The sequence below is a fragment of the Rhinatrema bivittatum genome, chromosome 6 (genome assembly GCF_901001135.1).
Source record: "Rhinatrema bivittatum chromosome 6, aRhiBiv1.1, whole genome shotgun sequence".
NCBI lineage: Eukaryota > Metazoa > Chordata > Amphibia > Gymnophiona > Rhinatrematidae > Rhinatrema > Rhinatrema bivittatum.
The window spans coordinates 186158390-186172891 of NC_042620.1; the positions used below are offsets into that span (position 1 = coordinate 186158390).

The following is a 14502-nucleotide window of genomic DNA, read 5'->3' on the forward strand; positions in this document are numbered from 1 at the left end:
ATCCCTCATACTCTTCATCTCCTTTCTTAACAAAGACCTGGCTTTCCCTAGAGGATGCTGCTTCAGTTGCTGCTGTCATGAAGGTTTTCTTTTCTCCCATACACCTCACACAGTAGGCTGTGGTGGTGGTGTTGGACTGCTGCTCTCTTCCTCCCATAGGTTTCAACCCCTTCTTCCACTTCAATCTCACTCTTTTTCTTCCTTTGAGGCCCACCACATCTGCTTATTCACCCCACTACTTCTAAGGGTAGTTGTCATTTATCAACCCTCTGATAATTCCCCCTCTCTTATGATTCCTGGCTTTCCTTCTCCCTTGACCCATCTTTCTCTTCCTTTATTTTTGGTGACTAACTTCCATGGTGATGACCCCTCTGATTCTTATGCTTCTAAACTTATTTTCTTAACCTCCTCATTTGATCTCCAACTCTGTTCTATCAGCCCTACTCACAAGCATGGCCACTGCCTTAATATAGTCCTTTATTCCAATTGCTGTCCCTCAGATTTTACCTCAGTTTTTCCTCTCAGAACACCATCTATCACACTAAACCACCCTCCCCTAAAACCTCATTCAGTCACCACCAACACTTTCAAGAATCTCCAAGAGGTTGACCCTTGCATTCTCTACCACTGTTTTATCTCTCCTTTCCTCTACTATATTGTCTGAGTCAACTGACAAAGCAGTTTCTTCTTACACTATACTATCATCTTCTTTAGACTCTCTTAACCCTCTCCTTACCTGTCCTGAAAAGCATACCAACTCCAGTCTTGGTTCACTGCTAGAATTTGCTTCCTACATTCCTAAGTCCACTCTGTAAAATATCTTAGGCTAAAATCCTGTGCCCATGCAGAATTCATACATTTTAAATTCATGCTGACCTTCCAGTCTTCTATTATGCTTGCCAAGCAAGACTACCATATCCATCTGACAAACTCTTGCATCCAATCGCCACAGTCTCTTTGCCACTCTCAATTCCTTCCTCAAACTTATTTTGCCTTCCTCCCCCATTTTACTCTCTGCCCAAATTATGGCTGACGACTTCCATGACAAGATTCACAAAATTAGTCTTGAATTCTCAACCAGTTCACCTCTACCTTCCCTTACCCTACCCTTCGCCACTCTCTCCTTTTCTGAAGTCACAATAGAGGAAACTGTCCATCTTCTTTCCTCCTCCCAACTCACTTTTCCTCTGATCCCCATTCCCAGCCAGTTCTTCAGCTCTCTCTCTACTGCAGTCATTCCTTCCATCTTTCACATCCTCAATCTATCACTTTCTACTGCTACTGTTCCTGCTGCCTTCAAACATGTTGTGATCACATCACATCACTGCTCAAAAAACCCTCACTGAACCCCCATCTGTCCTGCCAACTATCATCCTATCCCCCTCCTCCCTTTTGCTCCCAAATAACTTGAATGCATTGATCACTGCTGCTGCTTTGACTTTTTCATCTCAAACCATTCTTGATCCACTTGTCTGGTTTTCACCCTTTATATTCCACAGGAACAGCCCTTGCCAAAATCTCCAGTGACCTGCTTATGGCTGAAACCAAAGGCCTTTACTCAAGTCTTTTTCCTCCTTGACCCATCTGGTGCTTATCACACAGGTCATCCCCAGGGACAACACTAGGGGAAAGCAGGCACCACCCCAAAATATTTCCTGCTAACCCTTCCTAAACATATTCCCCATTTCATAAAGTATATGTAATAAAATCCTTACTTCTCCTTTTGGTCCTTTAATCCTTCTAGCATCACCTCTGGTCCAGTCACTCTCTGTTTACAAGGCTCAGTAAACTGAAATGTGTGTTAACTTATTTAACATTATTTCTATATGAAAAGAATAAGATCTATGTATTTTTCCAAGCAAAATTTCCTTATTCGCCATTGTTTCTTATACAGCTATACAGATGCAAATGTTTTTAAGCAGTGGAAAAAGGGTGTGTTTTTGGCTTCAGTGTGGGCATCTATTTCTGGCTACGTTCCCTTCTTCTGTGGTGATATCATGCTTCGAGTATGTTGAGTGTATTTCCTCGGCCTTTAATTCATATATGCATGATGAAATCTGAAAAGTGGGGGCGGTGGAAGGAAACATATCTAAAAAGGAAAAAGGGGAGAAGACTGACCAGTTATTAAAGTTTACCAGTCTTTTAGGATGGGTCCTAGTAAGAGACATCTTAACAGGCAATTAAAGTGCATTTATGATAACAAAACAAAACAAAAAACCAGGCAGCTCATCATGTCCTCCCCCTCCCCAGTTTTTTTGGGTACAATACAAATATTATTATGTACCCAACTCAACACTTTTTTTTGGGGGGGGGGGGGGTGTAGTGTGTCCAAATGGGTTTGCTTGGCACATACCCTGACAAGAATGAAGGTCACACTTTGGGTAGTGCTCTTCTTTATGTGATACCATGTGTCCAATATAACTGTGTGTACTTTTCTAGAAATTTTAAACCTAAATTTCTCCCAACATTAAACATTACAGCATAAAGCCTTATTGCATTTTCATTTGTGTATATTTTGTGCTTTTCAAGAAAGCTGGGTTGAAAAGGTTGTTTCTATGCAATATGAAAAATGTAGATCAGGACATAGTGTGTTGTGGCTAGAAAGCGCAACATATTGATTGGCATAGTCAACCATGCTTTAATTATGAATATTGATATCTAGGAGTCACAGACAGTGACACAGTATTGTTATGGGCACAGACGGACGACCCTGTTATTGACTAAGACACCGTGATTCAATTAATTGTGGAATAAAGTCACAGACAGCCATTTGCAAGGTAGTGACCGTGCTTACGGGCACTGTGTTATAATTGCTGAAGCATCCAAGTCTGAACGTCTTGACTGTTTTTGGACTGCATGCGAACCTTAACTTTCCTCGAACAACTTCTCTTGCCCCGAATTCAGAAAGTTTTTTTTTTAAGGTCCTCCAAATCCGTTATTCCCTCCATTATGAACGTTGAAAGATGTAAAGAAAAAAAGCCATATAAAATAAAACAGGAGAAAACACCATGTCGGTCATTATAAGTGATTCCAGCCATCCCTTTTTTTTCTCCTCATAAATGTGTGAAAATCATTAACTAATAAAATGCAAATTTTAGGGCAGAATACCACCCAAAGAAGTGGAAACTGAGCCAAGCAGCAGACGAACTGCGCTGCTTTTGTGAAGGCTCTGACTAAGCGCCGGTGCCTGAAAGACGAAGGGGACGGGAAAGCGCCTCCTTAGTAGCCGCCTGCTTCATTTTATCAATAGATCCGCTGCCGTCGCCTCTGCCGCGTTTCTTCCTCCAGCTCACCACCTTACGTGCCAAATAAACGAAGCTGAGACCATTTTAAAGGAGCTCCGAAAAGCCAAATAACCAACCTCGCCACCACACCACGCCCAACCCGTGACGGAAGAAGCCACCGCGCGTGGCCGCCTGGAAACCGCGTCCCCGCCAAAGCAGTCCAAACGCCACGTCCCGTTTCCCCCCGGCCCGGCCCGGGCGGGGCGGCGCGCTGACGTCACGCGCCGCGGTCCGGGCTCCCAGGCCGGCAGCCGTCTCAGTGGCAGCGGCTGAGGTCACTTGAGAGAAAGGCAGTGCTGGAATGTGGGCGGAGATCTGGGCCCTTCCTTGCTCTTCACGCTCGGGCGGCGCGTCCCCCTTGTGTACAGTCTCGTTCCGGAAAGCGCGGGGGCCGGGAGGAGACAGACCGTGGTGGCTCCGGCACAGCGGTGCTGCCGAGTCTTTCCGCTGCGGTTGCCAGCCCCCGGGACTGGACTTGTGGGTGACCGAGCCGGGACATCCATATCTTTTGCACGCAGCGGGTAAAGAAGGGGGATGGACAGCAGCGCACTGCTCCGCCTGTCTTCGGCAGTAGGAAGCGCTGGAGATTTGTATTCCATTACTGATTTCCTGGTGGAGTCACTTCTCTCTCCTTTTCTCCTTAGGTGAATCAGGAGGGCGTATCTTACGTGTGCTCCCCACCCCCATTGCCAGACTGGTTCTCTGAAAGCAGGGTCAGACCTGACGTTCTATTTAAAATAAGAATTGCAGCGATTTCTGTTGGACAGAGCGAGCTGGGGGTGTTGAAGATTTCGGGGACCTGATGAGATTTACAACTGTTCTTCCTCCGGATTATTATAATGACATCTTTCACCGGCGTGCCTTGGATGGAAGAAATCTCTGCCCTTCTCTAAATGCTGGGTTATATACCCCTGCTCTCTTCATTGGCAGGTGGCACTGGTAGTGTGCGTTTGTAGTTCATCCTTCCTCTGGAGGTGGCACGAAAGAGACCATCATGAGGATTTTAAAGTCTTGAAAATACGTTTGGAAAAGGGCAGTGGCGCTGAAGGAATGGCATCGAAGGAGAGACTGTACGAACTCTGGATGCTTTACTGCAATAAGGTATGTTACAGGAGTCCTATTCATGGAATTTGGTTTTGTGCATATTTATAATAAACTGCTATTGGTACTACTAATTTTTAAAATGCTACTAGACATACGCAGTACAGACATATGGAAGAGAGTCCCTGCTCCATGGAGCTTACAGTCTAGTCAGGATAAACATACATGACAAATACCAATTATGTGTATACTGTACCCTGCTATAGCTCATGACCAGTGTGAGAATATTAATACATTTTAGAATGAGCACAGAATCAGATTAAATTAACTAGCCAGTGCCAACTCCAGAATAAAGTAAGTATAAACCTTTCAACCCCCCCCCCCCAAAAAAAAACCCCCCAGGATATTCTATTCAAAGCTTCTGTAGCATTATGGGCCTATAGTAAATAACTTGTGTTTTTATGACAGAAACATGCTGATTTTTTTTTTTTTTTAAGAATAATACAAGTATTGTTATAAATATCCTTATCTTATGGCAGCATTCTTCTACTGTCTATCTTTTCTCTCTCTTGCTTCCTCCAGAGCCCATATAATAAGGTATGAGTAATATCTATGTACTATAAAAAGAGTTAACTCCTGATGCAGTAAGCTAATGATATACTAATGCATAAGAGGGTTAAAAAACATGCTAACCTGAAAATGTGCACACACAAAACATGATTTATGTGTGTAAACTCTTTGTTTTCTGCAGACAAATCTTGTTTGTAGTGTATAAAGTATAATTTATTTTCATAAATCATGTTTTATGTTTAGAGAACATGCTTTTTGCACAAATCTGTGTTTTCAGCGCATTAATGCTGTATATTGGACCTCTGCATTATGAATTCCAGGTTCAACCCCATAGACTAATTGAAGTACCAAAAACTTTGCTTCACCTTTGATCAGCAATTAAATTTCCAGTGTTAAGAAAACATGAGATAAGCCTGCAATGGAGAGAAATAGATAATGCCTTGATTAACATGGGATTTGCATGGAGTACCACTAATTTGTGCAGTTTTGGTGTGCTAAACTCCTTCTTAAATCAAGAGTATAGTATAGTGCTCACAATCATGTGATAACATATACACAGCCAAGTGCACCTTGTTACATTGGCTTGCCAGTTTGGAAGTAAGTTACGAGGGAATTATGGTGGAGTCACATTGCTGGTTAGATAATGTGCTTTGAGGTTAGTCATAGCAGGACAAGGGGTGCAGAAAATGCAAAGTGACCCTTTTCATCAGGCATCTCCACCAAACTGAATGATGTGCAATCTCATGTCTGAATGATTTACAGAATCTAGCATTTGGTTTACAGAAACCCAGGAGAGCAATGCACAGTTTATAGGTGGGATACAGAGAGATTTGGTGGTGATCATAGCTGACGACCTCATAGAAAAATAATAATGTTGACAGATAACGACTATTGCTACTATTTATAATTCCTAAAGCACTACTAGACACATGCAGCATTGTGCAAATATAAGTTCCTGTTCTATGGCGCTTACAAACTAATCAGGACAAACATGTATGACAAATATGACTAGTTAGTCCACCTAATGTGCCTATTTGTGTCGGTGTATTGTTACCACTGAGCCTACTTGATCAGTAGTCTTCTTGTCAATCTGTTCTTCAGATAGTGTTACAAAGAAGTAAGGCGAGGTAGTGAAACTGTAAGGTGAACTGGGAGAACTGTAAATCTGGCCCCCATTTATCTATGGCTACTCGGGCTAAATTCTGTGGCAAGGGCAAGGCATTTTATCTTTTTTATTTAAATGTATTAATTGCCTAAAAAAACCTAGGTGATGTACAGCATAGAACATACATAAAATAATGATTATACATTACGTATATCAGCAAATATACTTGAACATGGACAGACAATGGCCAGATCAGGAGATGTTAGCAATAAGGCCATAGCTTAATGAAAAGCCTGCTTATACAGCCATGTTTTTAATAAGGATTTGAAAGTTTTTTTAAACTGCCTGCTAGGGTGCAGTTCCACTGGGAAGGTGTTCCATAAAATAGGTGCCGCAACAGAACTGGCACTGTCCCTGGTAGTACACAGCCTGGCATGGAATGGTGAAGGTACATCAGGAAGGCCTGTAGTAGTTTTCAAGATTCTGGGACAGATTTGCATATAGCTTACAGTGGAATGCCTTTTTAGTTTGGGGGGGGGGGGGCAACCAAGCTCTGCCTTTATCTCCACCTTCAGCTCTGCACTTAGTTCCGTTCCCGGCCCCACCTCCACTCCCACTGCCAATTTCTTTTACAAACATTCTTTGCATAAATCTTATAATTATTCATTCCCAGGCCAACCAATACAGTGCTTGATGCTAGAAAACCACTGGGGCCTTCTTTCTGCCTGTGGGAAGGGATGGCCTGCCCAAGAGAAAAACAGAATTACTAATAGATGTGTCAGCTCTTCTGTATTATGTATGGAAAGAGAGTTGATCACAAGTACCAAGAGATGTGATACGAGACCAAGAAAATGTTGTCTAAAGTTACAGAAACAGTGCTTATTGTTTGGGCAATATGTTGCTCCAGCATTTGCCCCCCCCCCCCCCGGGAAGTGGGAGATGGGTGTACCCTCTCAGTGTCGGTGCAAGGGGTATTAGGAGTCCTAGGTGCATCTTATATCCTTCCGCCCAACCCTCAACACATACAATTAATTATGCTTATAATAGATTTTACATAAAAAGGACATTCAGTCTTCTGAGGTTAAATTATCACTTACAACAAGAAATATTTTATATTTACATACACTGCTGTGGTACCAATGAAGAAACCCTGCAAAAAAGACCCTTGAAACCCATATGGTATTAGGTGGTCCCCAGAAAGGAAACTGAACTACAAATACCATATAATAAATCTCCCATACCAAAACAACACTAATTGCCATCATTTAATCAGTAAGAACCCTACCCATGAAAATGTAACACTGCAGATATTACTCCTGGCTCTAAAACATCAATCCACATCTTGTTAGGAAAACAGAAGAAGCCAAGCTGCTGTAGATCCCTACCAGAAACTACATGCTCACAGAATAACTTACCTCGGTCATGCATGGTGAATACAGGCATACTCTCACCAAATAAAGAATAAAAAGATCACGAGTATAAACAGAAACATGAAGACAAAAACTGAACTAGAAACCACAATAAACCAGACTGGGCAAAAATCGAAACGTCACCATTTCTCAAAAAGCATCAAACAAATAAAAAAAAAATCAATCATAAAACTATACTAATAACAAATATTTCAAGCAGCTGATGAATAGAACATTCAGCGGTGCTGTTTGAATATTTGGTTGCATTCAGCAGGCATCATTTAGCCAGCTAGTGGTGGATGAGATGGGGGGGCATTCTGGGGCATGGCTACTTATCCGGCTAACTTACCTGGATAAGTGACAATATTCATCCTTATATCGCTAAGTTAGTGGCTAAGTTAGACCTGCTATTGATCAGGAATCAAGTTACTATGATCAGAACAAAGGTATCACAATGGCACCATTAATGTGGATCATATTCATATAAATAAATGGTACCTTTAAATTTAAAAAACATTATTTATTACCCAATATAGTTTAATACATATTTCTAACTATTTATTGCAAAATGTATCTAAACAAACCCATATATAATAAAAACACACCTAATACTCCCAAATATATCTCTACTAGGACCTAGTTTCAATGATTGATATTCGTCTTCTTCAGGGGATAGCCACCCATTAATACCATACTCCCCAACTTCTTAATCTCGCAATTGCTTCAATCTACAATCTACAATCTTTAATATTTCAATTTGATTGCCGGTATCATTATTACATGAACGTGAACCATACATTCTATTACTTATTTCAGTGATTGAAGTTATCCAATTGTTTCATACACCCTTTTATAGTAAATCTGAAAAACAAAAAATATCACATTTCTTACTGCCAAGTTAATTAAATTAATCACCTATGAAATGCTATTATTAAATTTAAAAATATTCACTGTTTTTATGTGCGCTGCTCCTATCAGCAATCCCAACAGTTCAAAACAATTTGTTTGTGTTGAGCTGAAGATTTCAATCAATCTCCTACAAGTAGTAACAATATAATTATTTAATATTTACAATTTATCCCCTCACTGTTTTATTTTCTCTATTATTATCGAATCTTATCACCTCTTTCATTTTTATACCCAACCTGCATACGACATGTAAATGAATAAGCCATTTATATCATATAGACTTTACTCAGTATTTCATAAATTCAAGTATACTCACAAGGTTTGTAGCACTTTATTCTAAACAAGTCCATTTCAATATGGCAATCTTGCTCAAAAACGCCGCACTTGCGCTCTCCTTACTAACTCCATTTTTAAACCCTAGAATTGGACACACACCCTTCTGTGTATGTCTCCAAGCAACAACTTTGCCAACATGACCTCGACCTATTATTTCCAATGCTGACCTGTTGGTCTATGTTCCAAAAATAATTTGCCCTCTCCTTGCAATAACCGGGGGTTTAAACAAGTTATAGGAAAATACTCCATTCAGTATCTCCATTCAGCCCAACCAGTTGCACTGTATTCCATTCATAAATGAATCTTTGCTCTTTACATGTTAATATCTCACCACCCCTCTTGAGAACAACCTGCGTGATCACAAAAAATCTTAAATCTTCAATTTTGTGTCCCATCAAATGCCAATGGTTAACCAAAGGGGGGCCCCTTCCTTCTCAGTGTGGATACAAGTTAGATGTTCCAAAATTTGAGTTTTGATCTTTCTCTTTGTCTGGCCAATGTATAAACGATCACAGGGACATTTGATCGCATATATAACCTGAGATGTCTGGCGGGAAGTCTATATATATGTCGCTGTACTTTTAACATAAAAATGAGTTGACACGTGACCTAATGGACAGACTGCTCATATACCACATTGCCCTTTTCCTGCTACCTCTGACATAGCCCCACCCAATGTGGGTAAATATGAGGTAGTAAGCTGATCCCGAAGGGAGTAGCTTTTTTTGTAGTGCGGAATATAGGTTCATGCTGTAAGTTAGCCAGATAAACTTAACTGGCTAACTTTTAGACAGATGGGTGTATTTTAGCAGTGTGGCTGCACCGCTGAGTATCCCGGCTAAGTTAGCCAGATATGTTTATCTGACTGACTTTCTCAGCTGGAAAGCAGCTGAATATCTACTTCCCAATAATTAAAAACTCATATTTAAAAAAAAAATTCTCAAAACAGCAATAAAATTTTTCAAAACTGCAGATACTTCAAGTAACATCCATTAATTAAAACTAAATAAGGATTATAAAAAAAAATCCTCTGTGGGCAATACCTAGGAATTTTTTACTTCCATTCACCCTGAGATTTTCATGATTTAGGAGGGGGGAGCCGCACAAACATTCATTCTTGCAGGCACGGACACACGAACACACACGCTCTCGCTTAGTGACTACACACATGCTCATGGACTCGCTCATATACTCGCTTTTCTCCCCCTCCAGAATGCACAAGTGGCAGCAACAGTTGCCTGTGATTTAATAAAAAAAAATAAAGTCTTTACTTCCATTAGTTGTCTAAGCAGGACCCTCATGAGAACAGGGTCTGGGTGGGCCTCTGAGGCTCTAGGATGAAATGTCCCTGCTGACTGCCTCCCACCCAGAGAGGCAGAGCTGCGTGAGGAGAGGCCATGGCAGAATCGTGGCTCGCTGCATTGCCTCGTGGCGGGCGGGCGGGGGTTATCTGAGGTAGCAGTTCAGGGACAGGTCCGGGTCTGTGGGGAGTGCTTCGGGTGGGGAAAGCAGCATGAAGGCAGGCAGCTCATGAACACAGCGCTGCTCCCCCACATCTCAGCAGCCGGGTCGGGAGGATCACTGCTTGCAGGTTGCTGACGGATCTGCATGTGCACCAGCAGCAGGAGTTGGAAAGTGCTGCAGATTGGCCACCCCTACACACTTGCTTAGGGGGTAATGGGAGAGGTAGGAGTTGTTACCGCTGGTGGCCCAAATTTTGTGGGGGTGGGGATGGCCCCTCTAGGCCCCCTCTGTCCCGAAGCCTATGGCTTATATTGCTTAATATGTATTAAATGTTTTAATACAAATACTTTTTTTTTTTTTTTGTAACTATTTCAATTCTTTCTCTCATTGACTTTCTTGTTTCTCTTTTTCCTTTCCCTCACTTTCCTTTCTCTTCTCCATTTATGCTGTTACTTCATCTTCCATCTCTCTGCTGCCTTTGCTTTTCCCTTCTTGACGTTTTGCTTCTTTGATTCTGCAGTCTCTCCTTCTCTCTCCTTTTGTTTGCTTGCACTGTTTTCCTCTCTCCACTCCGCCTTCTTCCATTTCTCTTTTGTTCCATCTCTCCTCTTGTTTTTTTTCTTTTCTCCCTCTAGTTTTACCCTCCATACTCCCCCCCCCCCCTACTCGTACTGCTCGTGCTGCACCACACGGTTCTGCTTACATTTAGCTGGGGGAGCAGGGAGAAGTCGTACTGAGCCTGAGCAGCGCTTGGTGCAAGAGTGAAAAGAGGTAATGGCTGAATAGCCCTGGCTGCAGAAAGGAAGAGGCCTCCAACCCAGGTAGTCCTGGCCATGGCCGGGAAGTGAGATTGGGCTTAAACTGCACTATTTGTGAGAGCGAGGCCTGAGGAGCACTGGTCATGGAAGGGAGCGGTGTGCCCAAGCGATTGTGAGGATAGAAGGAAGCGAGGACCCAAGTTGTACACTGGAGCGTCAACAGTGCGGTCTTCCCATGATTCTGCAATAGCAGGAGACAATGTTTGGGGATAATTATAACAGTGTGGAGTAGTGGCAGATTGGAGGAACTTGAAGTCCTTAAATACAGTAAAGTATCCTTGTTGGAATGATGAATATATTCAACTATCTTAAGGCTATGAATGTACTAGAAGCAAATGTTTTTTGGCGATATGAAAATTGAAGAACAAGGGGGTGGGGGGGGTTGATCAGTAGTAACGTAAGAAAGTTATTTGCAAAAACAGTGAAATGGAGGTTGTGAGACTCACACATAATTTCAAAATTCCAGGGATAAGCACACAGGATCCTTGAAGGTGGGGAAGGGAGGATAAAACTGTAGATAAAGTGGATAGGAAACTTGGTCCTTTTTGAGGTTCTCAGATCTAGTTTGCAAGGTAAATGGGATGTGCAAACAAATCTATTTTTTAAAGCAGATGTATGCCCATGTCTTGTGAATGCTCATTTTAGATATCCAAAAAATCAGACCTGCCTGGCACTCAAAAACTAGAGATACCTGCACTTCAGACTTTATGATAATGCGATAGATAAGAAAGAGTGGCAAAGTCTCTCTCGGTTATGAGTTTGTGTGTTCACCAGTGTGTGCATATACATTAGAATTTATTCACACTCCTTGGCGGGGTTTGAAATTTCAAGCTGGGGACCGGAAATTGAGTTGGTGGTGATTGTGCCAGCATTCCCGAGTGAGTGAGCTGCAGTGGTTGAGCAGCAGAAAGTGCTTTCCTTAACTGCTGCTGCGCCTGCCTCCTCCTATGACCTCTTGGTTATCCATGCGAGTGCTGATCCACAATAGGTCACAGGAGATGGTGGAAAGAGCTGTGGCTCCCTGATGTAGATGCACACTCCTGAATGTGAGAGAAGTCTTGAGAGGGGGGGAGTTAGAGAGCTAAGGATTGAGGAGCCTGGGACACTGCACCACTGTGGGGAGGAAAAGCTGGAGCTTGGTGTAAAAGAGAGAGGACGACAAGTGCAAGCATATTTGAGGGAGGTATGAGCAGTTACAGAGGGGGAGGAAGGAGAGATGGCAGGGGGAAGTAGTGTAGAGTAGGTAATGGGGAGGAAAAATCTAGGAGAGAAAGAAAGAAGGGCATTATGTGCCATTTTCAGGAACACAAATGTCAAAAATGGCCTCATATACAGGTAGGTGCCACCAGCACTGTGGGTTTCAGCTTGTTTCCATCCCCTTACCTTGTTGGCATCATCTTCCTGCACAGAAGGTACATTAGTGCTTCCTTTCTGATTTGAGGAATTTTCTATTCTTCTCCCATCGGTGAGTATCCTTGTTTTGTGGCGGGGCACTAGTACAGTTGGATCAGAAGTGTCATGTCCCGTCTTACTGTTTCAGTGGTAGTGGTGGGACGTGATAGGAAATCTGAATATCTTTCTGGAGGTGGCCACATTGATTTTAGTTGGGGAAAATGGTAGTACAGCATTGGTTCTGATTGCAAATGAGAAGACTGTGCTAAAGGAGAAGACGGGTGCATATTGGAATAAATGGAGTTTTGAGCTATTGAGAAAATCCTGGGTTCTGCTTGCACCTTTTCTTTGTTGTGTTTTGACTGCCTTTTAAAAGAAGGAATCTCACAATCTGTTTTGGCATGTAAAGTCACTCTGTGTGGGTAATATGCAGCTGAAGAAGTGGTGGCGTGTTCTGTAAGGAATTTTGTTTTATCGTTTAAACTTCCCCCCCTTCTCTCTTGGGTGCTTGAGTTCTCTCTGGCAGATTCGATTAAATTCCACTAGCAAGACTGACGCCTGGGACACAGACTGCCCAGTGGTTTTACGGTGTAATGATTGGATTTTGGGTCAAGAATAAGCACTTACGCTGCATTCTGCCAAGTGCTGCAATGGTTGCTGCTAACAGTGATTATCGCTACTGCTATGTAAGCAAGTTATAACTGCACTGGTCTGAATCACTCAGGGGGGGAGAATATCCAATCCTGTATTGTTAACTGGTTCTGCCACTTTTAAATTAGCCCCTTATACTGTGTACCTGCAGTGAAAGCGCAGTTTGGGATGAATATCTTTTTCACTTCAGCAGCTTGCCAAGAAAAAAAAGAAACTCACATTTTCCTCCACCATGAAAGATCTTTTTATGAAGTACTCACTGAACAGTGCAAAGTTTGTTCTTGGCAGTGAATATGGTGTGAAAGTCCTAGTTCTTCTAAAACCAGTTCTCTCCTTCCTCCTCGGAGAACATATTTTTTTTTTTTTTAGCAGGACTAAATAGTGAGTGAAGTAGATTTTATTTTAGGCTTCCACACTGTTTCTACAGCAACAGTTCCAAGCAGGTGGGCACTGCCAATAAAAGCCCTGCAGTTACTGGTATGCGAAGGCTAAAGATGTTAGTCATGGCAAAGAGATTTTCAGAACCATATTTTGACAAGCTGCTGCCCCTGCAGGTTGGTACTGGAGGTATGACAGTGTAATATGCAGTTTGTCATTTTGAATATAAACAGTATGGATTAGATTTGCTTTGTTTTTTTTTTTTCTATTTTCATGTGTAGAGCAGATTTGATGTTCTTGATTCACAAACAACGCTTTGATTGGCATAAGATGAAATGCCAACCTTGCCAGCACAGATATAGTATTGCTGAGTCTTGGCATTTAGCACTGTCCTTGTTAATGTTAATTGTTTGGAATTTTAGCCAATTTTGAAACTGGGTGTCTTGGGCATCTTGATCAAGTAATAGAGGGTGAAATATATATTCTGCAAAATGTATGCGTTTGACTTGCAACCTAATGTTGGTGATAGAATGCAATGTAGATTTTTCTAGTCAGATTTGTCATATGAAAAAAGTGTCTTATGTTCATGCAGAGGTTAAAATCTGAAGTGTTGTTTTAAACTAATTTATTGTTCAAATACTGACTTGATGTTCTGGGTGACCTTGGTTGAACAAGCCATTTGACCTTCCTGGCCCTGCTACTGCTTAATTGGATGGTAATAATATTCTGATAAGTTTGGTAAACTGCTCTGAGATCCTGCATAGATACTATAGAATTGTTGAGTTCCAAATTGTAATTTTATTTTCATATTATCATGGCTTATTTTTGTTATTGCTCATTATAGTTTGCTTTCTCCTAATGTAGCAAACATTAAACTTGAATGATCAGAATAGAGCCTGTTCAAACTGATTAGTCATATAGGATTCAGAAAAGAAAAGCGATCACTTCATATCTTCCCTAGGAAAATTATTTTATGTATTGTATCTTCTTTATTTCCATACTTGTCAGCCTTTCATAACTGTTTAGTCTACAAAGAAACACATCAGAAATGCTAAAAATGTTTTGGTGACCATTAAATTTATTGCATTTAAGGCATCTGTTCCTGGGGAACTTCTTTTTTCTACACTGCCTTTGTTGTAAGTGGA

General features: G+C 41.6%; 1 protein-coding gene across 2 annotated transcripts in view; it reads left to right on the forward strand.

Moving 5' to 3' along the window:
* Nucleotides 1-3524: 3524 nt before the first annotated feature.
* NBEAL1 (neurobeachin like 1) overlaps nucleotides 3525-14502 on the forward strand; it is a 324484-nt gene continuing 313506 nt past the window's right edge. The window contains exons 1-2 of one of the 2 annotated variants that reach the window (XM_029606300.1): nucleotides 3525-3805; nucleotides 3929-4385. In XM_029606300.1, the coding sequence (XP_029462160.1) occupies nucleotides 4335-4385 (51 nt within the window). In that variant the 5' untranslated portion in view covers nucleotides 3525-3805; nucleotides 3929-4334. The remainder of the gene's footprint in view (nucleotides 3806-3928; nucleotides 4386-14502) is intronic. The other variant, XM_029606301.1, reaches the window with a different exon arrangement.